Genomic DNA, 27,428 nt, shown 5'->3' with positions numbered 1-27,428 from the left:
CTGATTTGTTGTCAAGTAGGCTTTGTTTTGTGAATTGTAGTGTACCTGCGTTTGGTGTCTAAGTATTGATAATTATAATATCCTCTTGTTGAATCATTCCCTTAATGAGTTTTTTTTTTGTCTTTTTTTAAATTTTTTTAAATTTTTTATTTATTTATTTGAGAGCGACAGACACAGAGAGAAAGACAGAGGGAGAGAGAGAGAATGGGCACGCCAGGGCTTCCAGCCTCTGCAAATGAACTCCAGACGCGTGCGCCCCCTTGTGTCTTTGTCTTTACTGATTACTTTTGGTTTGAAGTCTATTTTATCCAACATTAGTATAGCAATGCCTGCTTGTTTCTTATTTCCATTCACTTTGAAATCATTTTCCACCCTTTTATCCTGAAGAGTAGTCTGTCTTTAGGGGTGAGGTGGGTTTCCTGAGGACAGCAGACTGAGGGGTCTATTTTTCTGTTCCACCCTGTTAAGTTATGTCTCTTGATGGGTGAATTAAAGCCATTAATGTTTAGGTTAATAACTGTGAGGTTTTATTTAATCCATGACATGTTGTGGTGCTTTATGGGGTTTAGTGTTTTCTTGGATTTGTATTGTTTTTCCATAGTTACACATATTGTATTGAACTTCCCATTTCTGCCACATGTCTGCATATAGCTATGGAGATAATATGGAGTTAATTCTCAGAACATCATTATATTGACTTACACTTTCATATCATAAGAATACAAAAGGAATTCTTCAGTCATCAACCCCCCTACTATTCAGTGAGTCTATTTAATAACTCCATTATATAGAGATGTAAACATAATGACATGGGGAAAGTACCCATGCATCCATTTTTAAAAAAATATTTTTATTAGATATGTACATGCCTAGTTGGTAAACAACACATGTTGGTACCATTGTTTCCCTCATCCCTGCCAGTTTTCTGAAGAGGCCTTCCTTGTTGTGGATATAGGTCAACCCTGTGGGAATTGTGGGTCATGCATTGTGGGGCTGGCAGACAGTGATGGGAGAGAGGCAGTATCTCTGTACATAATATCCCTACCTGTGGTTCTAACAATCTTTCTGCCCCCTCTTCTGCAAAATTCCTTGAGCTATGTTGGATACATTTTAATGGTATTTAAGTTATGGGCTCTTAGGAGCTTCTGGAGCTCTGGTTTGGTAGGTGTTGAGTGTCCTCAGTGTCTATCTCCTTCACTTTTGTGGTTTGATTCAGGTTTCCCCCTTAAACTTCAGTGTTCTGGATGATAGGTTCTCCGCTGATGGAAGTTGTAAGTTAAAGCTTCCTGAACACAGTTTATTGTTGGGGGCAGGCTTATGAGTGTTATAGCCAGTTTTCCCATGCCAGTGTTTGACACACTTTCCTATTGATGTTGTCCACCTGATGTTGGTGAGGGGATGGTGTCTACCCTCTGCTCATGTTGTCATTTTCCCTGCCATGGTGGAGCTTTCCCTTAAGTCTGTGGGCCAAAATAACCTTTTTTTCCCCACAAGCTACTCTTGGTCAGATGATTTTTGCTAGCATTTCAAACCTGACTGCAATAGAAAAGTGGTACCAAAGAGAGGGATTGCTGATAGACCCCTGACTGTGTGGCTTTTGGCCCTTTAGAACTGATTTTCAAGAAGAATGTAAAAGTACTTAAAACCTTGGTCTAAGAGATGCCTTGCAGTGCTATAAGTACAGCTTGATGTACTATTTTGGTCATAGTTGAAAGACCTGAATGTAGTAAGAACTGTGGACTGTAAGGGTTGGCTTATAAGAATAAGAAAGAGCTTTGCTTGGACTGGACTAGGAGCAGTTTGTGTGAGAGCTTGCTATTATGCCTGTGTCCTGAGAAGTTATGCAGGTTTTTTTTTTTTCCTTTGCATAGAAATGAACTTGTTTGATCAGACAGATATGGCACAAAAAGAAAAATATTTAGGTGAACTGCCACCTGTTCAGCTGCAATTGAGAGATTACAATCTTTGAGATAGGGCCAGCTGACCTGCACTGGGGCAACAGGAAAAATATAGACTCTTTCAAGGGGACTGAGTGCTCAAGGAGTGTCCTGTTCTTCAAAGTCAGCTTTATCCCTCCCCCAACACTGGATTAACAAATTGGCACCCTGCCTGGTATTATGGAGTATAAGAAAAGCAGGAAAGAAATGGTCATTGAGTTTGTAACATGGTCATGTGTTTTGGAAATGGCCATGGTCAGTGTGAAGCAGGTTTGCTGGATGCCCGTATGGAGACCCCATGGGGCCATGAGGATAAACCATGGACTGCAGTTGAGACACAGTGGAGATGTCGGGACCATGAGACAGCTACTAAGGAAAGCTGCTGATCCCAGATGAATATTTCCAGGACTGTGAGTAGCCTAGCTTGAAAGGCAGAATTTGAACTCCAGAGAAATATTTCTGGTTAGAATTATTGTACTTGGAAATTTCTCACTGACTAGAGTTGTTGGAGTTACAGAGTTTGGTGTTTGCCCTATTTAAATCTTGTATTGGTTGAATGTTTCTTTGCTATGCCCAATGCCATTTTGGCAGTGTGTTTATTCTGTGTCACTATGTTTTTTTTGGGGGGGGGGGGATTTTTGAGAGGGCATTATGGCTCAGTTAAAAAACCTTGGACTACTGGGATATATGAATATCCTTGGAATTGATAAAAACTATGGGGACTTTTTATTTTTTAGGGAACAAACAAATTTATTAAATTCTGCAGTAAGCCTTTTAAGAAGTCATGTCTTTCTCTTATACAAATTTAATAAATTAAATAACTTCAACTTCTCTTTCTCCTTCTTTTTCTTCTTCTTTTTTTTTAATTTAATTTATTAGTTTTCTTTTCAGTAAATATAGGCAGTTTGGTACCATTGTTTAGGCTCATTTGTGATCTACCCCCTCCCATTGGACCCTCCTTGTTGATGTAAATAGGTCGTGCATTGTGGAGTTAGCCACCAGTTATTGGTATGATAAATGTCTCTGCAAATCATGACCCAACATGTGACTCTGACATTCTTTCTGCCCCCTCTTTTGCAAAATTTCCCTGAGCCATGTTGGGTTCATTTTTGGTCTGCTTCAGTGCTGAGGTTTTCGGGGCCTCTGAGGCTCTGGCTCTCTGATTTGGTAGGAGTTGATTTTTCTCTGCGTTGATCTCCTTCCCCTTTGTGCTGGTATCTGGTTCACAGGAAAACATCACCCTTTCTTGTTTCGTCAGTTGTCCTTAGTTGGGCCCCTTTTGAGGTATGTTGGGGCAGCTCTCTTCTTAGGATCTGCATCTATCTGGAAAACAGAAGCAGATTCTCCAACGGAGAGCAAGTTAGCACCTGGAAAATTGAGATAACACTTACTTTTTGACAGACAGTTTGATAGGTGTAGGCCCTCTTATACCCCGTGATTGATGGTAGCTTGATATTGTAGAGTGGGCTTCTGTTTGGGTATGGTTCTGACTTGTTTCCCAGCTCCAGCTATGGGTCTAGTACCACTGAGTGGATCAGTTAGCCAAATCAAGAGCAGTTGGTTCCCCACCATGGCTGTGTACCACTATTGCACTTGTGTGGGCATCACATCAGGTTATTTATTGCTAATTAGCTTAAACAATGTGTTGCTTGGACAGATCTTGGTCATTTTCCCCAGTCACCTATGTAGCACCTTCTGGCACTAGACATGCTGACAGTCTGGGGACTGACTCTCTCCTGGCTTCCAGCCATGTCATTCCATTTTACGTGTCAGCTGCATATGGAGTCTTCAGCAATAGGGTCTTACCACTGGCCTTTGGTGGGTCATCAAGTACTCTGACAGAAGTCTGTCATTGTTTTGGGAAACCTTGTAGGTTTCTCTGATCAAAAGCTCATTGTAGATGGTAGGCCCAAGCTGGAAGTTGGGGGTTACAGGTCAGTGTCCACTAAGAAATTGAGGAAGAACATAACTAATATACAAGAGTCAGAGAGGAGAGGGATAGAGGGGAGAAAGGGAGAGGGAGGGAGGGAAGATGTAGGAGATTTAGGTTAGTCTTGATCCTACACTCTCCAGTGTCTTGTGGTTCAGGTGTTTCCTGTAAGGGTCTAGTGAAGGTTCAGCCATTTGGTCTGTCTTTTAGGAAGTACAATTTTATGGTACCATTGCCGTTTGGGTCTGGATTACTGTTTTCCACTCTTTGATCCCCTCCCCACCCTCCCATCAATCCTATTGTCTAGTCCATGAGGTGCTTGCTGGGTATGTAAGGTATCTTGTGTAGATTCAGGTTAGGTGTTGTAGATGAGTGAGACTATGTGTCGATTTTTTTTCTGTGATTGGGTAAGTTCGCTGAGAATGATCTGTTCCAGGTTCAACCATTTTTCCTCAAATTTCTTTATGTCATTTTTTCTTATTGCTGTATAGAATTCCATATACACCACATATTAGTTATCCATTCTTCTAATTATGGACATCTGGGTTGATTCCAGCTTTTAGCTATTACGAATTGAGCCACTACAAACATGGTTGAGCAAATCTCTCTGGCCTTTGGTTTGAAGGTTTTAGGGTAGATGCCCAGTAACAGTATAATTGGGTCTGTTGGTATTTCTATAGTCAGCTTTTTCAGGAGTCTCCATTTTGCTTTCCAAAGTGGTTGTACCATACTGCATTCCCCCCAACAGTGAATGAGTGTCCCTGCTTCTCCACATCCTCACCAGCATTTACTTTCATTTGACTTTTTGATGTTGGCTATCCTTATTGGGGTAAGGTGGAATCTCATACTTGTTTTAATTTGCATTTCTCTGATGATTAGGGATGATGAACATTTTCTTAAGTGTGTGTTTGCCATTTGTATCTCTTCCTCTGTGAATTGCCTGTTCAACTCTGTGCCCCATTTTGTGAGTGGGGTATTTGTCTTCTTATTGTTTAGACTTTTGAGTTCTTTGTAAATTCTAGAGATAAGGCCTCTATCAGTTGGATAACCTGCAAATATTTTCTCCCATTCTGTGGGTATTCTATTGGCTTTGCTTATTATATGCTTGTCTGTAAAGAAACTCTTCGGCTTCATATGATCCCAATGGTTGAGTGACTGTTTAAGAACTTGAGCCACTGGGGTTTTGTTCAAGAAGTCTTTCTCCATTCCTATATCATGGAAACTACTTCCTAAATTTTCTTCCAGTAGTTTTCAAGTTTCTGGTCTTATGTTGAGCTCTTTGATCCATTTGGATTTGAGTGTAGTGCATGGTGAACTGTGTGGATCCAGTTTTAGTTTCCTGAATGTGGTTATCCAGTTTGTCCAGCACCATTTGTTGAAGATGCTATCTTTTTTCCAGTCTATATTGTTTGGGCCTTTGTCGAATATCAAGTAGCTATAGTTGCTAGACCCTAAATCCGGGTCCTCAAGTCTATTCCATTGGTCTATACTCCTGTTTTTATGCCAGTACCATACTGTTTTTATTACTATGGCTTTGTAATATAGCTTTATATCAGGTATGGTGATGCCACCAGAGGTATTTCTTTCGCTGAAGATATGTTTGGATATGCAAGGCCTTCTGCCTTTCCATATGAAATTTGAGATCATTTTTTCTATCTCTGTGAAGAACACTGTAGGGATTTTAATTGGAATTGCATTAAATCTATATATTGCCTTTGGAAGGATTGTCATCTTCACAATGTTAATTCTGCCTATCCTGGAGCTTGGGAGGTCTTTCCATCTTTTCAAGTCCTCCTCAATTTCTTTTTTGAGAGTTTTTATATTTGCGTTGTATAGATCTTTTACAACCTTGGTTAATGTTATTCCAAGGTAATTTTTTTTTTTGTTGTTGCTATTGAAAATGGGACTATGTCCTTTATTTCTTTTTCTGTGTCTTTGTCATTTGCATAGAGAAATGCTACCAATTTTTGTGCATTGATTTTGTATCCTGTTAGTTTGCTATAGGAGTTAATCACCTTCAGGAGTTTTGGGATGGAGTCTCTCGGGTCTCATACATATACAATCATGTCATCAGCGAATAGAGCTAACTTAACTACTTCCTTTCCAAATTGTATCCCTTTTATTTCCTTCTCCTGCCTTATTGCTTGGGCTAGGACTTCCAGAACTATATTGAAAAGCAGAGGTGAGAGAGGACATCCCTGTCTTGTTCCTGAACTCAATGGGAATTCCTCCAGTCTCTCTCCATGAAGTATTATTTAGGCCTTTGGAGCTTTGTATATTGCCTTTATTATCTTAAGATGTGAACCGGCCATGCCGATTCTATCTAATGTTTTGATCATGAAGTGATGTTGTATCTTGTCAAAGGCCTTTTCTGCGACTATCTAAATGATCATGTGGTTTTTATGTTTAAGCTTGTTTATGTGGTGTATTACATTGACAGATTTTCATATGTTGAACCACCCTTGTGTTCCTGGGATAAATCCCACTTGGTCAATGTGGATAATGCTTTTTATGTGTTGTTGGATTCGGTTTTCAAGTATTTTGTTGAAGATCTTTGCATCGATGTTCACTAGGGAAATAGGCCGGTAGTTTTCTTTTCTTGTGGCATCTCTGCCTGGTTTTGGGATTAGGGTGATACTAGCTTCATAGAAGGAGTTGGGTAGCTTTCCCTGTTCTTCAATTGTGTGGCACAGTTTTAGGAAGATTTGTTTGAGTTCTTCCATGAAGGTTTGATAAAATTCGGCTGGGAATCCATCTGGTCCTGGACTCTTCTTTTTTGGGAGGTTTTTTACTACTTTTTCAATTTCCGTGAGTGTGATAGGTTCATTGAGGTGATTGATCTGCTCTGAGTTTAGGTTTGTTAGGTGATTTGCATCCAGGAATTTATCCATCTCTCCACATTTTCCAGTTTTGTGGAGTAGAGGTTTTTGAAATAAGTCCTGATGATTCTGCCAATTTCACTCATGTCTGTTGTGATCTCTCCTTTTTCATTTTGAATTTTGTTAATTTGCAGTCTCTCCTTTTTTTGCTTGATCAAATTGGCCAGAGGTTTGTCAATCTTGTTTATTTTTCCAAAGAACCAGCTCTTTGTTTTGTCAATTGCCTTAATTGTTTCCTTGGTTTCCAATTCTTTAATTTCTGCTCTGATTTTAATTATTTATTTCCTTCTGGAGCTCTTTGGGTTGGATTTTTCTTGTTTTTCCAATGCCTTTAGGTGGATTGTTAGGCTATTGATTTGGGATCTTCCTGTCTTTTTTATGAAGGCATTGAGTGCTATGAATTTTCCCCTGAGGACTGCCTTCATTGTGTCCCATAAGTTTTGGTATGATGTGTTCTCATTGTCATTCAATTCCAGGAATTTTGCAATTTCATTTTTTATTTCATCCACTATCCATTTATTGTTTAAGAGTGCGCTATTCAGTTTCCAGTTGCCGTTGGGGTTCTTGTTGGTTTATTTGTTGTTGATTTCTAGGAATATAGCATGATGATCTGATATTATGCAGTGAATTATGTAGATTTTCCTAAATATGTGGAGGCTGTCTTTGTGACCCAGTATATGGTCTATTTTAGAGAATGGTCCATGGGCTGCTGAGAAGAATGTGTAGTCTGTGGATTTGGGATGGAAAGTTCTGTAGATGTCTGTTAGGTCTAAGTGCTCTTTGGTTTTGTTGAGCTTTCTTACTTCCCTGTTGAGCTTCTGTTTGGATGATCTGTCTATTACTGATAATGGTGTGTTAAAATCCCCAGCTATGATGGTGTTGGTGGTTATTTCTGTTTTATTGTCAAGTAGGTTTTGTTTTATGAACTGTGGTGCCCCTGTGTTTGGTGCATACAGATTTATGATTGTAATATCCTGTTGATGGGTTGTTCCCTTTGTAAGTAGGAAGTAGCCTTCTTTGTCTTTTTTGATTGTTTTTGGTTTGAAGTCAATTTTATCTGATATTAATATAGCTACACCTGCTTGTTTCTTATTCCCATTTGCTTGGAATATTGTTTTCCACACTTTCACCCTGAGGAGGCTTCTGTCTTTAGTGGTAAGGTGGGTTTCTTGAAGGCAGCAGATTGAGGGGTCTAATTTTTTGATCCACCCTGTTAGCTTGTGTCTCTTGAGGGTGAATTAAGGCCATTAATATTTAGGGTGATGACTGTGAGATTTGATTTGATCCCTGTCATGTTGTGGTGGTAGAGGTGTGTTGGCATTTCCATGGAATTTAAAATTTTTTTCTGTGTACTCTGGGTTTGGTTGCTGTGATCTGCTTCTTGTAGGCATTTGTGTTTGGTTATTTGTTTCTTCTCTGTGGAGAATTTCCTGGAATACTTTCTGTAGGTTTGGTTTTGTGTTCATATAATTGTAAAGCTGAGTTTTGTCATGGAAAGTTTTCCTTTCACCATCTATTATAAGGGAGACTTTTGCCGTGTAGAGTAGTTTGGGTTGGAAGCCATAGTTTCTTAGAGTTTGAAGAGTTTCATTCCAGGCCCTTCTATCTTTCAGCGTTTCCATTGAGAAGTTTGAAGTGATTCTGATGGGGTTTCCTTTGATAGTGGTGTGCTGATTTTCCCTACCTGCTTTTAGGATTTTTTTCTTGGTGTCAATGTTTAACGTCTTAATGATAATATGTCTTGGGGTGTTTCTCCTTTGGTCTAGTTGGTTAGGAGTTCTGTTTGCTTCTTGAATCTTGATGGGCCTTTCTTTTAAGAGACGGGGGAAGTTTTCTTCAATTATTGAGTTAAATAAGTTCTCCATGCTTTGGTCTGAAATTCTTCTCCTTCTGGTATTCCAATGATTCTGATATTAGGACGTTTAAGTGTATCCCACAATTCTCTCATGTTCTGTTCACAGGAACTTTTGAACTTACTGAAATTTTTGGACTCTCAAACTGTTTCTTCCATCCTGTCTTCCAGATCCGAATTTCTATCTTCCACTTCACTGACTCTATACTTGAGAGCCTCTAGCAAGTTTTGGACTTGTTCAATTAAGTTTGCATATTCTACTACTTTCCTATGTATCGCTTTGTCCAGCTCCCTTTTTGTCTCATTTTCTGATTTTCTTGATGATTCTTGGAAATCATCCTTACATTTCTTTATGTTTTCATTTAGTGTGGCCAGCTGATTTTTAATGTCCTCTTTTTTTTCACTCTCCCTCAACTCTCTTAGCTCTCTTTGAATTCCTTCCAGTGTCTTATCATATTGCTCTAGCTTAGTGATTGTAGCATCCACACGATTATCTGTCCTTTGTAGCTTTCCTGCCAGTTCTAGCAATAGGTTGGTCAGGGTTGCATTGTTCATAGCTTCCACTTGATGTTCTGATCCTAAACACTCTTCTATGTTTTGGTTAGATGTAACCAAAACATAGACTGTTTGTTGGACTGGGTGATCTGTCTGGATTTTCTTGCATTTTATTTTTCATATTATTTCTTTTGCGCTGTGGTCTACCCATGTCAGTGTATGGGCAGGTAGGTGGGTGGAGCAGCCTGGGATCTAGCTTAATGAGAATCCAAGGCAGCCTGGGGAAGTTGTAAGCAGCCTGGGTTTTTGCTCTCTCTTGCCAAAGCCGCCTATCTATAGCCTGACAGGGGTGCCAAAGTTGCCTGAATTCTCACCCAGTAATGCACCTAAGCTGCCTGCCTTCGAGCTTGAAAGGGGACTGAGGTAGCAAGCCTTGAAGCTGCCCAATCTCTGGCTGGGAACACTGGGACCTGAAAACAGTCTAAGCTCTCCCGCCTCAGGGGAGTGGGGGATGGGTGGCGATGTACAGGTAGGGGATGGCACCTGAGCTGGCGCTTGTGACTCAGTGTGGACTTGTGTGGCCCTTGCTGTGGGACTGGGCCCACTGCACATGCAATTGTAGTGCAGAGGCAGCTGATGCGGGTACGGGATCAGGACACAGCAGAGGCTGACCAGCGGTATGTGATGTGAGCACAGCAGCAGGGGATCTGGCAGCCACCTACTCACAGCAGAGGTGGCCCCTGCGGGCCTGCGAACCGAGCACCACATGGCTGGTCTACCCGCAGGATCAGAGAACAAGGGTGGAGGTAGGAGGTCGCAGCTTCAGTGCAGCAGGCTGGCAGGCGTGGCTCGTGGGTGCCCAATCAGAGCACAGCCTCATGGGGTGCAGGGCATGCGGGGGGCTTGCAGGGGGCACGCGGGGTGTGAAGGGTGGGTGGGGGGTGCAGGGCGTGCTAGGGGCTCGGGGCGGGATGGGCCATAGGGGTGAGCAGGGCATGCGGGGGGGTGTGTGGGGCACGCAGGGGTGGTGCGGGGTGCGCAGGCTGGGGTGCGGGGCACGTGGAGCACGTGGGGGGCACAGGAGCACAGGGGGGGCGCGGGGTGCCGCGGGGGTGCGCGGGGCATGCTGGGTGCGTGGAGCATGTGCGGGGGGCGGGAGGGGTGCGGGCCACCGGGGCTCGTGGGGCTCAGTGTGTGCGGGGCCGACGGGGCGTAGGGAACGCCAGGTTGTGCTATGATGCGGTGGGTCGTGGCGGGGCGCAGGGGTCTTGGGGCGTGGGGGTGTGTGCTTCCCTGTTTTTCCCCAATCTGTGCCCTCCCTTTTGCAAAAAGATCCTAATGGCCCTTGAATACTTGCCTTTTTTTTTCCCTGGTATCTGGAGTACAGCTAGGCGGTCGCCATCTTGGCCGGGAGTCATTATGGGGACTTTTAAAGTTGGATGAATGCATTTTATTTTACATCAATGTATGTTTATCCATTTATGGAAGCTAGGGGTAGAATGTGGTAGTTAGATTCATGTGTCCCCCATAAACTTAGGTGTTCTGGATGCCAGGATGCCCAGCTGATGGAAATTGGAAATTAAAGCCTCCTGGAGGTTGTGTATTGTTGGAGGAAGACTTTTGGGTGTTAAGGACAATTTCCTTATACCAGTGTTTGGCACACTCTCCTATTGCTGGTTTCTACCTGATGTTGGTGATTGGATAATGTCCACTCTCTGCTCATGTTGTCATTTTCCCTGCCAACATGCAACTTCATCTTGAGTCTGTAAGCCAAAATAAACCTTTTTTCAAGCAAGCTGCTCTTGGTCTGGTGATTTCTGCCAGCAATGCAAACCTGACTGCAACAGCTCCACACCTCAGCTCAGAGATATTTGCTCAAACCTGATTATTGCTTCTCAATTCATAATAGCTAAGAACTGGAAACAACCCAGGACAAATAGATAACCAAGATATGGTATATCTACATGATGGAAAGTCTACTCACCATTAAGGAAAAATAAAGCAATGAAATGTGTAGAATATTGGTTGAACTTGGAAAAGATCATACTAAGAGAACTCACACAATCACAGAAAGATAATTGTCACATGATCTCACTCATTTGTGGTTCCTAACCTGGAACAGCCTGATTTGCTGACATACTTGAATGGTATTTTGAGGCTTGGATAATAGGGAAGGTAGAGCTTGATGGAAGAGGAAAGATAGTGGTGGGGGGGAGGGAACTGAACTCAAATTGAACTGGTACCATAGAATCCTATATCCTGGAATTCAGACTAAAAGTTTGAACCCTCAAGAGAAAATTAAGGAGAACATGTGAATTGATGGGCTCTGGAGAAGGTGAGATGAAGCCTAACCTTAAATTTCTCCTGTTTCATTTTTTTCTGTCTTTTTCTTTCTTTCTTCTTTTCCCTTGGCACTGGCCTGTAATACCTGTACCAGGCTGTGGTTAACATCCACAACAAACTGTTGATCAGAGAGACCTCCAAGTTCTCCCCAAACAAACAAGACAGACTTCTGTCAGAGCACTTGATTACCCACTAGAGGTTAGAGGTAAAACCCTACTGCCAAAGGCAACATATGCTGTTATCATGGACTGTGGAGAGAGCTGGTTGGAATCTGGAAGAGAGCCAGTCCCCAGACAGTTAACCAATCTAGTGCTGGAAGGTGCTACATGAGATACTGGAGGAAAGTGGTCAACATCTGTCTGAGCAACTCAAAGTCTAGATAACTCAAAAGCAGATTTTGTAGCTGTTTGAGCCTGTTCTATGTTTGGTTATTGTGGTCTTTGTAGACCTTTGAGATTGGTTAATTGGCTCTTCTATGTGGATAACTCCCAGAAGTACTTTCTGTAGGTTTAGCCTTGTGTTCATATCATGTAGAACTGACTTTTAACATGGAAGTTTTCCTTTCACTATCTATTATGAGAGATACTTTTTCTGGGTACAGTAGTTTGGGTTGGAAGCCATACATTCTTAGACTTTAAAGTGTTCCATTCCAGGTCCTTCTAGCTTTTAGGGTTTCCACTGAGAAGTCTGAGGTAATTGTGATGGAGTTACCTTTATATGTAATGCTTTGCTTCTCTCTTGCTGCTTTTTGGACTTTCTCTTTGTGTTCATTGTTTGGGTCTTGATGATAATGTCTTGGAGAGTTTCTCCTTTGGTTCTGTCTTCTTGGAGTTCTGTTAACTTCTTGTGTGTTGATAGGACCCTCTTTTTGGAGGGGGTTTCTTTTATAATTTTGCTGAATAAGTTCTTCATGCCTTTGGTCAAAAATCTCTTCCCCTTCTGGTATACCCATGATCTCAATGTTGGGATGTTTAAGGATATCTCACAATTCCCTCATGTTCTATTCACAAAATCTTTTGAACTTAATCAAAATTGTTACTCACAATCTGTTTCTTCTGTTGTGTCTTCAAGTTCATAGATTCTATCCTCCACATGACTGTTCTTGAGGGCTTCTAGAGAGGTTTGGAGTTACTCAATTTAGTTTGTTTTTATTGTTGCCTTTTTCAGTATAGTATCAATTCCTCTATTGAGTTCCTTTTTTAGGTCATTTTCTGATCTTCTTAATACTTCTTGAAATCAGTCCTTGCATTTATTTAGGTCTTCTTTATTCATCTTAGCCAGCTTGTTATTGAGGTCCTTTCTTTTTTTGGCTGTCCTTCAGATCTTAACTCTCTTTTCAAGTTGCTCTTTGTGTGTGTGTGTGAGTGAGTGTGTGTGTGTTGTTTTGCTATTAGGTCCAACCTTGCAAGGACAGCATTCACACAATTGTTGGTCTTTTTCTGATTTTTTGTAAGTTCTGCCAATTACTTGATTAGGGTCATACGTCTTGTATCTTCATTGTGGGGTTCTGATCCTGTCACCTCTACTCTGTTTTGATTAGAGACTTCCATTGCAGGACTAGCCAATCTTGTTGGGTTTCCTTCCATTTAGTGTTTCATGTTATTCCTTTTGTGCTGATGTCTGTCCATCATGGTGTGGGACTCATATTTAATTCAGGAGGAGGCTGTTGTTTACCCTTGAAGTGTCTTCAGTGATTGCCCCCTTTTATGTTTGACTACATTAGGCTTTTGATGGTGGGGGTGGTGAGGCCTGACTGCTCAGGTGGCAGGAGTCCTGCCCAGTGGAAACCTGGAGAACCCGTGGCAGATATTACCCCAGGAGCTGAAGTGTGGTTAGGTGGATGCCATCTTCATATTCTCCTTTTCTCTCTCACACTATATGTTTTCTAGAAATGTGGGTTTACCTTTCCTCATGTGTTTCTTTCAAAATGCCTCTGGAAGTAAACCTCTTTTAAGCAAATCAATCTGGTATAGTTCTGCCTGCTCAGCACTCACTTCAGATGCAAGAATACAACTGGAAAATTGAAACAAAGACACTGATAATATTACACATTGAGAAGTATCATTACTAAGTGTGCTTAAGGGAATGTTTCATGCCTAGTTCTAGGATTTCATATTTACCAAGAATTGAGCACATGGCACAGCATTGAACTTGCATAGTTCTTACCATTGAATATAGCTCATGTGTTAAACTAACTTTCTCCCCATTCTCACTTGCATTCAGAAACATGCAATGCATCCTTGCATTGTTTGGAATATATGTTGAGTTTGAGCAAGCATTCCACAAACTTTGTGATGAAGAGAAAATCTGTAGCCTTATACATACCCAGCAGGAAACATGGCATTTGTCATAACTCTGAGTACATATACAGACATAGAGAAGTAGATATGTTTAAATTTGTTGGAAATGTCATTTGTGATTAAATTAATCAAAGTTTATGATATTTTTCTCTTGTAGAAGTGAATATTAAAACATACTCTCCTATTGTTATGCTTTTTTTGCTTGGTATAAGAACTAAACCTTAATATTACTATAGCATTTCTGTTAATGGGGAAAATTATTCATGCATTTTTTATTATTGTTTCTTAATAGTTACTTAAGAAGATGTAATAATTCAATATTGAAAAAAATTCTGAATCATGAGATAAATAAATCCCATATTCTTATTTATTTATTTATTTTTAAATAATTTTAAAAAATTTTTTATTTATTTGAGAGCGACAGACACAGAGAGAAAGACAGATAGAGGGAGAGAGAGAGAGAATGGGCGTGCCAGGGCTTCCAGCCTCTGCAAATGAACTCCAGACGCGTGCGCCCCCTTGTGCATCTGGCTAATGTGGGACCTGGGGAACCGAGCCTCGAACCGGGGTCCTTAGGCTTCACAGGCAAGCGCTTAACCGCTCAGCCATCTCTCCAGCCCAAATCCCATATTCTTTATTCTGAATGGTGTCCTTCACTTTTATTTTCTGATATTATACTAAGGCTTATAATATATTTTGCTATTCACTATAACAATTCTTTTTATTTTATTTATTTATTTATTTATTTATTTATGACAGAGAGAGGGTGAGAGAGAGAATGGGGGGAGCACCAGGGCCTCCAGCCACTACAAGGAAACCCCAGATGCATTTGCCACCATGTGCATCTGGCTTGCATGGGACCTGGAGAATTGAACCTGGGTTTTTAGGTTTCACAGGCATGTGCCTTAACTGCTAAGTCATCTCTCCAGCCCAAACAACTTTCTTGACCCTGCTTTGCAAATGAAAACTAAATACTGAATTCATGCTAAGCTAGTAGAAGAATGTGCTTTGATTCAATAGCTCTCTGAATCTTTCTTGTTCATCCTACCAAGCCATAAAATAAGCATATTCTCAGCATTATTTTCATAGCATGTATCTTAAGGTATGGTATCATGCACCTGAACTTTACAACTTAAAAAAAAACTCAATTTTACTTACACTATGGTATATTATATGCTCTGGTATATTATAAGTTATCAACACTATCATATCTCAAATTGGAAGACACCAGCAACAATAACTTTTGCCAAGTAACATCATTCAGAACTTGAAGTTGCACATGCATATTATCTTGGGGTTCATGTACATGCCAACCCAGGAATTTCATTTAATTTTTCATATGTTAAATTTTGATTAGGGCTGGAGAGATGGCTTAGCGGTTAAGCGCTTGCCTGTGAAGCCTAAGGACCCCAGTTCGAGGCTCGCTTCCCCAGGTCCCACGTTAGCCAGATGCACAAGGGGGCGCACGCATCTGGAGTTTGTTTGCAGAGGCTGGAAGCCCTGGCGCGCCCATTCTCTCTCTCTCCCTCTATCTTTCTTTCTCTCTGTATCTGTCGCTCTCAAATAAATAAAAAAAAATTTAAAAAAAAATAAAAATAAATAAATTTTGATTAGTCTTTAAACCTTTAGTCCTTTTATAGGCCAGCATATCATACCTATATGACAATAAATAATTTATTCATCTGTAGCTAAAGTTATGACCTGATCCTTTTCTTACTGGCTAAATTGAACTATATCATACATTCTGATATTTTGTTACTATTTCATTTCTGTGAGTTGCTGAAGTTTCATCTCTTATCCAAAAAGCCATATATCTTTTGCAAGTATTCATGAAATCATAGCAACCAAGTAGGTAAAAATCATAGACACTATATTTATTTGTAATATTGATTATGAGTTTCTTTTTTTAATTGTGGGGGTAGAAGCAGGGTTTCACTCTAACCTATTCTCACCTGGGACTCAATCTATAGTTCAGGGGTGGCCTCAAATTAACAGGCTCTCTCCAAACTATTTGCTACTTTCCAGTTGCTGGGATTAAAGGTGTGTGCCACCATACCTAACTGATTATGACTTTTGCTGACATTACATAATTATATATTATTATCATAATCCCCCCCATAATCCTCCTTTTTCTTCCTTAACTGAATCTCCTCTTCTTTACAACTAGCCTCTCTTCTATTTTGATGTCATCAAATTTTTACTATGCAGTTCTTGTATAAGTAGTGTCAGCCACTGTGAATTCATGAATGCCATGACCACTTTTTGTCTGCAAGACAGTGTTGTAAAGCACTCTTTCCTCTCTTTGGCTCTTACATTCTTTCTTTTACCTCATATAAAATGGTCCCTGAGCCTTATAGGGTATAATAGAGATGTCTCAGTGCTGAACATTCCACTGGCACTACTTCTCAGTATCTTAAGTCTCCCACCATCTAAAAATAGAACCTTCTCTGACCAAAAGTGAGAGTAGCATTAATATATGGGTACAAATATACAGATTTACAAAGCAGGTTGGTAGACGTAGCATATCCATTTAGCCAAGAAAAAGTATTAGTTTCCTCCCTAGGGCTTATGACATCCCCATTCATAGGCTATTGATAAAGTTTAATTACCAGTTATGAATTCCTTAAACTCTGATCAGAAATCAGTTGGTTTTGCCTACAACATACATGCCACCATTGGACCACCTATCACATTTGGCCTGGCTGGATAGCCATAAATCTGGCAAGGTACACTGGTCGTTAACATAGTGGATGAGTTTTCTTCACAGAAAAAATATTTTATGAAGGCCACAGAAATGAGTAGATTTTTATATGCCTGTGCCTGATATGTTCATTTCTGCTTGGGAATAAATGTAAATAAACTGAATTTACGATTACAATTTAAATTCAGCATAATAATAATATAATAATCACTATAATAATATAATAATAATAATAATCACAAATGCTCAATGAGAGCTTACTACAGAATTAATATTAATCTCTTTGAATTTCCAGTAGCTTCATTAGGGGATTTACAGCTCATGTTGCTTCTAAAATTAATTAGATGAATCAGATTTAAATCCTAAAAGATGCATTACAAATGAAGTTTTGTCATTTTATTTATTTATTATGTAATTTACTGTAGAAACAGTCTGGGTGTAGTGGCACACACCTCTAATCCCAGCACTAGGGAGGCAGAGATAGGAGGATTGTCATGAGTTCATGGCCACCCTGAGAATACAGAGCGAATTTCAGGTCAGCCTGGGCTACAGTGAGACCCTACCTCGAAAAAAAAAAATTACAAACAAAATTTCATTCAATTTTTATTATTACATTTTATTAATAAAACAAAATATAATGAAAGTATTTCTGAAGTGTCCTGGACCAAGTCCCATACATATAAATTCATGTTTCCCCAATTCATTTAAGTTTAATATTAAATTTAAAAAGTACTCCTTTACTTGCAAAGTAAGGCAAGCATTTGAAATAGAGATTTATAAAAAGATAAAGGGGATATGAGGATTTTGAATTCTGTTATTTTCTTTAGAAATTTAAATCGTATGTGTGCTACATGAAAATAATTTTATTATGTATATGAAAGCTTATGCAATACTGAGACATGATGGATAAATCTAGGGTATGCTGTTGCTCTCATATAAGGAAAAATCTGCCCTGAAGTTGCAGCAGAAAGCCAGAGTTGGTGTTAGAGTTTTAAAGAAGGATAAGTATTTACTTATTACTATGTCCAACTTCCTTTTGATCAGTTTAAGTTATATATAGAAGCTGGCTCCCTTTGCCACAGAACTACACAAGGATGAAGAACAACTCCAAGAAAAGTGAAGAATGAGATCTGGGGGAAGCTGGAAGAGCTCCTGGCCCATACACATAGGGTGGACAGAAGAACAGAGCCTTGAGAATGTTGTGGTTATAGCATAAGTCAAGCTTCACATGTCTATTGTACTTTCTTATAGCTATCCTTAACAAACTGGTAGAAGTGGAAACTCGATGAAATGTAATTTCAGCTTACTTAATTGGATACAGTGTAGTTTCTCCACAGCTATTGAAAACAATTTCTTTTTGAAATGTTTTTATTTATTGATGAGAAAGAGAGTGAGTATGGGTGGACCATGACCTCCTGCCACTGCAAGTGAACTCCAGATGCATGAGCAACTTTGTATATCTGGCTTTGTGTGGATATTTGGTGAATTAAACATGAGCTGTCAGGTTTTGTAAGCAAGTGCCTTTAACCATTGAGGTATCTCCCCAGTCCATGAAAACAATTACTGCGATTTGCTGTTTGACTGAGAAAAGGAGGGATTGTATCTGTTCCTATCATGACAAGACTAATTGTACTTGGTTCATCACACCCACCAGAGGAATGGACTTTCATGAAAATTCTAATGAAGAAATGTATTTTTTTCTGTAGCAGGAAGAGTCACAAATTAATTTTCAAAGCTTATTTTAATAAATCCCCCTCTGCTTAGCCCTGAGAATGGGTTTAAGTTTCCTTCACTATGATTCCAGAAGTAGTAGGTAGCTCATAATTGAACCTATGGCTTAATACATGTAATGGCATATTGTGTGGAACATTGTGAATTAAAGCCATCTTGGCCATATTTAAGTAAAGAGATTATCATTTAAGAAAAGATAACCAGTTACTTAGTCAAAGCTAAATTTTATGTCCATTACTTTGTAGGAATATGTCATTGATCCCATTTTAATTAAGTAAGGACACTGATACTCAGAGCTCCTTTGTATCTTTCTGACATTCACACAGAAAATGAAAGATGCCTGAGTAATTCTATACCACACCTCATTGAGGTAAAGTTATTAGATTAGCATAAATATCAGCACAGTATTAGGTTTTATCATTATAAATTCATTTCAATTGGCCTGTATACTTAAATTATTTGTAATATATTTTAAATATAATTATGCTAAGCAATGTTCTTGTTAAATACTAATAAATGGAAATAAATTTAAAATTTCCAAAGTTCCAAGATTTAATTTTAATCAGAAATTAGTTTTACAAGTTTACATATAGGTATATATGCACTTAGATACAAATACACCCATATTAATATATATGTATTCTTAATTTTTAGAAGAAAGGTTTTGTAAAAATAGGCCAGAACAAATGAAGCCCGTGAGATTTGCTTCATTAATGTTTGACTCTGTACAAAACAGAAGATCACAACATGGCCAACTGACAGCACAAATGCTCCACTACAAAGGTTGCATTTCACCAGAATAATATATAAGGAATACTAATAGTAAATGTCTTGACTAAGCCAGATCCTTGCATAATCATTGTACTCAACACTCCTTTATGTGTTTACATCCATTTTCTAGGATTCCATAATGTAACCCCAGAGACTGTGGTTTTCAGCAATTGAATTTTATTTTCTTACATTTTATGCTGGCTAAAATTAAAATACCAAAATGCTACAAGCTTGGTTTTCTGAGGATCCTTTGCTCCTCTTGCGATTCTCCACCCTCTCACTGCCTTATCCCATACTCATCTTTCTGTGTTTATCAGGTCCTGATGTCTCCTTTCATGTCAAAATTTCTCCTTCTGAGTTTGATCTTTAGAAACTGCATAAAAAGCCAGGTGTGGAGGCACACACATCAATCCCAGTGCTGAAAAGCAGAAACAGATCCAAAGTCTTGCAAACCAGCAAGTTCACTGGCCAATGAGAGACTTTGAAAAACTAAATAAATAAAAGAAATGGTGGATGGTATATCTGAGAAATGACTCCAGAGGTTGTCCTCTAATCCACACATGCACCTAAACATACACATACACCCGACCACATACACCCATATTTTCTCTTTACCTCTCTTTCTCTCTCTGTCTTTCTCTGTCTCTCTGGCTCTGCGTGATTTGTCTCAGCCCTCAGGTGGTAAAAGTAGGAGGACCTCAGCCAGTCTGAGCTACATCATGAGAACTTATCTGTTTAAAACAATTAGAATTAAAGAATAATCCAAGTGGCAAATCTAACCTCAGATGCATAGGATGGTAATTAGAACATAGTTACACTTACTTTGGAGTAGCTCTTTGAAGAGATTTCTAAAATTCTCTGGTAGTAGGAAGATACAATTATGGATGATGAAATCACAGCTATAAAAGGATAATTCAAAAAGGGGAAAAAAGATAGAACATTATTGCCAGTTAAGAAAGGAACAACTTAGCCAGAGTGAGGAATGGAGTGAGTGACAGCAACAATCTCGCGGATGACTGCTTTGGCATGAAGGTTGGTGTGTTCAGCCAGCTCAGCAAATAAATTGACCAGAGAAAAAGAGTCAACAGATTAACTTCAGGAATTGAGCTTATTAATGGATTTTCATGCAGAATGAATTCAACCATCCTGATAGAAAAGATTTCCTTTGCTTTCCCAGCTGCCAGGTTATACATTAAAATATTTCTATGTAAACTACTGATGACACAGAGATTATTGATTTTTCTTTCAAAATAAATTGTCATTAACTTGAGGCAGTGCTATTCTATACACATTCACTGGGGCTGGTTTATATTTGAGACAGAAGTTGTTTGGTTTACTCAGGAATGGAATATATTTCAACAAAGATTGTTCATCTTCACTTGCTTCTCTCCTCTTTTTAACCTCTCTTTCTTTAGCATATATTTTTTACTATTTTATCCATAATTTAAGAACATTAACAAGGTAGTTGGAATCAGATGTAAATTATATTCTTTTGTCAAATGCATAATGATCGGAAGTGAGTTAAAGACACCTCAGTTCTGTTTTAATTTTCATGCATGAAGCAGTTGTTTTGACAGATGGATGGACTTTATTTTTGTAGCCCTCCAGAAAGTCTGCGTAATGAAGTCTAATCAGTGCTACATGTCTGTAACGTTTGTTTTGAATCACTGTGCATTTGTCTTCTATATATTTTTCAGGGATAGATATTTTCTTTGAATTTATTTCTCCAGGCTAATATTTTTTATAAATAACTCTTCTATTCAAATGATCTAAAAAAAAATAGCTAGAAACCCTATAAAAACAAGTCAAACGATTAGAATGATTTGTCAGTGAGAATGAGGAATCACTGTTCCTCAGGTGTACCTTGGATTTTACTTAATTTTAACTGCATTCCTTTTAAATTCCAAGTTAATTTTGTACTGGTGTTCATCTAGAGTCCTTTTTAGTAAAACCAGAAGTCAGTATGATTGTCTGACTCTCAGGAAGACAACTTGTTGCTAAATTATTCTGTGAATATAAGCTAAAAGTGCAAAAAGGACCAAGGCTTGAAAAATGAATTCATTTCACACTGATCACGTCTTTATTGCACTGTAAATCCGCCACTGCTAAGCAAAGCAGGGCAGTAGTTGACTGCCAAAAAGTACATTACATTCTGAGTTTTCAGAAACGTCATGGTTCAAGAAAAGGTCAGAAACACTCTCCTTCTGTCTCCCTAGAGCAGAAATGTGTGAAGTGTGTTTCCTTTTGCTGCCACACTACCTTCATTTTTAGAGGAATGCCTAAGCTGCTTCCAAATAAAATGAGAATTCTGTTTTGGAACACTGAAACCTTGGCGGCATCAGGCTAGAGAAGGAAAGTGAATGAGGCAAGATTGAGAGTCTTTCTTTCATGTAAAACTTTTGGTTAAGGACCATTTCTCACTAACGTGTCTCTTTCAAGTACTTTGTACTTCTCTGTCCAGATCTGGATCTTTGCTTTCTTTTCCCTCCCTTACTGCTGGTGAATCTTCTCTCAGCTCTATGCAACCCATTGTGAAAGTGCTTCTTACTATTCCTCTGTTTCCTTGCAGCCATCTTTTCACTCTAAGCCCAAGCAATCTCTCCCCATTCCATTGCATCAACCATCACTTTCATAGTAATGCTGATGTAGCTGGAGGGCATGGAAGCCTTACAATTGGCTGCCAACTGGGAAAGTTCTGGGGGGAAATGGCCTCAGGCCAGTAGGGTGGGGCTTTTTGCTCTGAAATACTGATAGACTTCTTGGGTATCTAAATTGTCAGTATCAGGCTGGAGGGATGCTTAGTGGTTAAGGCGTTTGCCTGCAAGGCCAAAGGACCCTGGTTCGATTCCCCAGGACCCACGTTAGCCATATGCACAAAGGGGGACATGTGTCTGGAGTTCGTTTGCAGTTGCTGGAGGCCCTGGCATGCCCATTCTCTCTCTCTCCTTCTCTCTCCCCTTTTCTCTGTTAAATAAGTAAATAAATAAAAATAAAATATTTAAATTCTCAGTATCCTATAGTTCCTTTCAGAGCCATTTTAGTCTCCTGATAGACTTCATTCCAGAAGGTATACAGAAGAATAGTTGTAACATAGTGGCTCTTTTTTTAAGTTACTAGAGAACAAATTAAAATCTTTTTATTCAGTATAGTCAAATTTCATTGTTTAAAAGTGCTTGGAATTTATTTTTTTTATTTATCTACCTATTTGTGGTAACAACTGAGAGAAAGAGGCAGGCAGAGAATGAGTATTATTGCAACAGGGCTTCCTGCCAGTGCAAAGGAATTCCAGATGCATGTGTCACATTGTGCATCTTGCTTTCCTTAGATGCTAGGGAATCAAACCCAGGCAGTCTTTCAGGCTCTTCAAGCAATCACCTTTAACAACTGAGCCATTTCTCTAGCCCCAGATTTTTTTTCATTAATTATAAGCAGCTAGTAATCTTGGAATGATATACTTAGTCACTGAGAAATTACTAATTAGTTATGTAATCAATATGATGGTATTCAAATTCATTATAGTTGCAGGTGTGGCATGACCTTTCCATTGTGTTTACAACTATTTATACATTAAATTTTTCCTTTTCATTACATCGACTTCAGGTCTACTCTTTCACTTCTAGGAGGCCATCGGTACTAGTAATGGAACTAGAGAATTTAGGTTTATGTGCAAAATGACATAGGTATCTTTGTAGGCACAGCATGCAGACCAACTGAAGTCCTGTTTTTACTGAATTAAACAAAATATCCATCTGGGTCTGCCCCTATTATTTGTAAGAATATCCATTTGTTTACTAATCCACACACAGCCAATATCCTGATTTGACATATGGTCTGGTGATTATTATTTACCATCTCAAATATTATAATATTGAGACACAATGAGTGATGATTGTCTATACAAAAGCAGAATAAGTGGCCACCTACATATTTCAAAGTAAAAATTTCCAGAAAAATAGCTTCTTTGAAAAATGACTGAATGTTTGAGGTGTACAAATATATCCTTTGGGTAAGGCTCATGAATGCCTCATTTGTAAATGGGTTTATCAGATGCTCCCCTTCTGTAAGCTACTTCCTCTGCCCAAGCATTCATGCCCTGTCCTCGGAAGGAGGAGAAAGTGTTACAGAATACAGAGATTGCTGCCAAGAACAGTGCAAGTTAAATTTAATCTGTTTCAAAGTACAGACTTTTGAACAGGAAGTAAGTTCTTCTAAGTGAGTCATAAAGGAGATACTTGTACCCTTTAAGCTAGGGAATTCTTTTTTCTTACAACAAAACAACTTGCAAAGTCAACTGATATCATAGCATAATTTTATATGCTTTAATGCCTTTTCAGACAAAAATAAAATGCAGGATCTATTTAACAAAACAATGAAGATACTGTATGTATTTTTGTTACATCATTGTTAAAAATGCATGAGGCATTACAACTTGAAACTTGTATTTTATTTTAAATAGGCCAAGCCTTTTTTATCTTTAGGTAAATGCACATCAGGATTCATCTTCAAAATACCTGATAAAATGAACAGAAGTTCCTTTAATTTAATGTCTACTGTTCTGCTCCTTATTTTATGGGCCAATGGAGTTAATAGCACAATCATCAGCTGCAAATACTGAATACAACTATCATGTCGAAATGGACTCAGATTATTATAGCACTTCACCTATAAACTCTAACCGACTATAATATAAGTCCAGACATATTCTGAGTTGATACCTGACAAATCACAGGTCTCAGAATGGCTTTGAGAACATAACACACTTTGAAGCCTCAGAACCAACCTGGTCTTGCTATGTTGGCCAGCTTAGCTTGTGCTATAGTCTGCTTCAGGTCTCTGTCTACATTTATAATTACATGTGTGGTTCTCCATTTGAGATATTTGACAAAAATCACTAAGAAAATTTATAATCAACAAAAATAAAAATTTAATGTATTTTATTAAGCAACATAAGAATACTTATTACAGAAACTGCAAATGGATTACTACTGATGTTTGAGCTTTGTATTATTTTATACTTTTGTTTATGTTCCTAAAATATACCTCAAAATTAATTTTTCCATGAAATATTATTTCCTCCATCATCATATTCGATTCATTTATTATTTAGATAATTTGTTGATAACCATACTTCAGGAATACTTGTTATAATCTATAACTATTATTCTACTGTTGTAAAAATGACTTATAAATAGTTTGAAAGTTACCAAAGGTCATGTTATATTTGTTTCTCCAATGAGTAAGAAATTTTATAGTTTTTGGAGTGTAATTATATGAGCCAACACAATAGAATAATAAATGATCCCCAACCACTTGGAAAAAAAGGACACAAAACCCTTTCTAGCATGTGCAAGGCTCTGGGGTCCTCTCAGTCAGGCTGATTGCCACAAGTTACTGCTTTCTTTTTTGTCTTGCAGAAAGAATGTGCTAATTTCATCAAGGTCCTTAAGGCTTATAATCACACTCACTTGTATGCCTGTGGAACTGGGGCTTTTCATCCAATTTGCACCTATGTTGAAATTGGACATCATCCTGAGGTAAAGCTGGTTTTGAAAAATGTTTTTTGTCCTTTTTTAATCTGTGTCATTGTTCAGTGGGACCTACTTCAAATGCAGGTCTTTAGAAAGGATAAATATTATTAATTTAGGGAGAATTTTATGTGTGTTACCCCTCTTTTAGCCAAAGACTAATTAAAGCTTGACCCTAGAGAGCAAAATCTTGTCTCCATCCTATAACGAATAAACTACAACCCCGTGGAGGATACCTGCAACCCCACTGAGGAGCATCCCCAATGGAATGGGGCAGGGACAAGGGAAAAGAGGGTACCAACTGATGATGTATCCATATGAAATATGTTGATAAGTGTAATAATAATTTTAAAAAGAAATAATGCAGGTGTTGTTATTAAGGTTCATCTGTAAATGCAAAGTAATAAGACAATCACTCAACAAGTAAAGACTAGGAGGAAAGAAAGAAGAAAGCATTTGTTTCATCCTGGTCATCAGAGTGAAATCACCTGCGACACATACCCCAGCCATATCCTGAGGCTGTACTCCTCTCATCTTCATTCATATATTGCTGTCTTTACCCTCCATTTGTCTTTTTGGACAAATGTTTGCCACTGAATTGTCATCTCCTGCCTCAAAAGTAAGACAGGATACCTGCCATACATGTGCACCAGTATCTTTTCTCATGCATAACCCAAACTAGTCACTTATGTTTTCTCACTCAATCAAGTTTCCTTTCATTTATTTATTTATTGGTTATTATCTTTGATATGGAAAGGAAAAAAATCTTTGACATATCTCTTGTTAAGGGATATGTTCTTTTTTAATTTTTAATTTTATTATTGACAACTTCTATACTTACAGGATAAACCATGATAATTCCCTCCCTTTCCCACTTGCCCCTTCAAGGATATTTTAAATTTAATTGAGGGAACTATAGTTAGAAATAATTGAGTGAAAATATTAAAGAGACATTGATAAAGTTTAAAAGATAGTCAGTACATTGGACTTATCAATTACTTTCTATTATAAATACTTTTGTCATTTTGGTAACAAAAAAAAGTTAATCTAAAGACAGAAGGTGTGCAAGGGAAAAATAGAAAAAGAGTATTAGTTGTCAAGATCTCTTTCCACTGTGAATGAAGTCCAGACATGTGTGCCATTATGTGCATTTGGCTTTATGTGAGTTCAAAGAAGAAATTTTGACCACTTAGCCCATCTCCCCAACCCTACTTTTGTCCTTTGGGGCAGTGAATTCTAAAGATAAGAAAATCATTTTTGACAGAATTGTATTCCAAATTACAAATCAGAAATGCTCAACAAATAAAGGATTTATTCACAGAATATATTTGGAATCCTAGAGATCAGCTCTAGTGTACAGGTTTAGCTATTTATAACTTAAACTCAGACTCTTGCTACACTTTTTAAGGTGTGCTATACTGACAAGAATGTATTGCTTTCATTCAGAAGATATGAAGTCAAAACTGTGTTGTCTCTTTTTGCAAGACAGCATATTATAGGGCATGTGCTTCATATTCTTAAAAAACAATGAGGTTTTATTGTTTCTGCTATTTTCCTAGTGAGACAGGGAAGTTTAAAATACTTATCTAAAGAGTCACCAAGGTAGACTCTTTGTATATATTTATACAAATCATCATGCCAATTTCCCCATATCTTCTTTGTAAGTACAAACATTGTCCCCACTTACATATCTCAAAAATTCCAGTATAAAGTTATTCTATGGAAATGGAATGCTACTTGCTATTTTTATGTTGATGAACTTGGGGATAAGCTCATGCACATGGCTCTAGAGACTACATACCTAATGTATTTAGCAGCTTCTGATTAAATAATTCCCTTTCTGTAACCTTCCCAGCTATTAAAGTGCTGGTATCAATCAGGAATCTTAAAATTGGACCCAAAGTGACTGCCCCACTTTCTATATTGTGAAAATAGCTCTAGAGAATTCCCTCCCCATTATGCTGAACATGTAACCCCTGTCAGGATCATGGTGGCCATGATGAGCTACAGTCACTGGCACTGAGCACTCAGCACAAATTAGTGGGAAAGATGTGGAATCTTGCTGAAAAAATTCACTGCAGAACTTGGAAATTTATTTAATCTCTCTGAAACTCTGACAAAGTTTGGTCCTGGGTACCCACATATTCTGAATGAGAGCAATGCTAACTATTACCCTCTATTGACCTTACAGCCCTCCTAACAGAGCATTACTCATTGACTTTATTTGCAATTGAAACTCACACATTATAATCCCATCATTGTTAGAAGCATGTCCTCTGGCCTCAAACTGCAATGATTTGTTAGGCCTGTACTCAGTACTAGCTACCTTATGTGCTGGCTTTCACTGCATCTGTCCATTTGGTGTAGAAAGATGGAATGGAGGATTCTTTCTACAATTAGGAGAGTTAAACATTGCCTATTTGTAGGAGGTACTGAAAAAGCCAATCAATAAACATATAAATCCACATCAAAAGGCAAAGCTACCACTAGTTTCTTGCTATGAATATCTTCCCTCTTAAAATATCATCTTTTTATAATGCCATTTGGTATTTCCCTACTGGGTGACTCAGTTTTATCATGATTCTTCTCCATTTAAATCTTGAGGCTTATACTATGTTAATGGCTATTTGTGATATCTTACCTGCATTCTTATATTTTTTTTTCAGTTGATTTCCCCCTCTTCTATAGGTACTAGTGGATATAGTGTACATTATGTCACATCTTAAAGTCATCAGTTAGTTGGCGTCTTATATTTGGGCTGGTAGGGGGATGGTAAGGTACAGGCCATTTGCTAAGACTCTCCTCTATTAAGATAACACATAAATTTAGCTTCCCATCTGAGCTCCTTTATTATGAGATATGTGGATACAAGAGTATCCTGAGAGCTCAGGGTCTTTCACACAGGTCCCCCCCTAAGAAGCTCAGGGATTTTGATTTGTGTGAAAACTATAAACTAGGAAATAC

The 27,428-nt window shown here is 38.4% G+C and overlaps 1 protein-coding gene and 1 long non-coding RNA gene across 4 annotated transcripts in view; one reads left to right on the top strand and one right to left on the bottom strand.

Moving 5' to 3' along the window:
* Nucleotides 1-19,914, bottom strand: part of LOC123464018 — a 31,940-nt gene extending 12,026 nt beyond the window's left edge. For both annotated transcript variants that reach the window (XR_006639312.1, XR_006639311.1), the window contains exon 1: nt 19,762-19,914. This is a non-coding gene — a long non-coding RNA (uncharacterized LOC123464018). The remainder of the gene's footprint in view (nt 1-19,761) is intronic.
* Sema3a (semaphorin 3A) overlaps nt 1-27,428 on the top strand; it is a 427,884-nt gene that overhangs the window by 239,279 nt on the left and 161,177 nt on the right. For both annotated transcript variants that reach the window (XM_045160315.1, XM_045160316.1), the window contains exon 5: nt 24,354-24,473. In XM_045160315.1, coding sequence (XP_045016250.1) covers nt 24,354-24,473 — 120 coding nt within the window. The remainder of the gene's footprint in view (nt 1-24,353; nt 24,474-27,428) is intronic.

This window comes from Jaculus jaculus, chromosome 10 (assembly GCF_020740685.1).
Source record: "Jaculus jaculus isolate mJacJac1 chromosome 10, mJacJac1.mat.Y.cur, whole genome shotgun sequence".
NCBI classification, from domain to species: domain Eukaryota; kingdom Metazoa; phylum Chordata; class Mammalia; order Rodentia; family Dipodidae; genus Jaculus; species Jaculus jaculus.
Note: the sequence above shows the minus strand (reverse complement) of the source record. Positions and strands in the feature narration are given on the sequence as shown.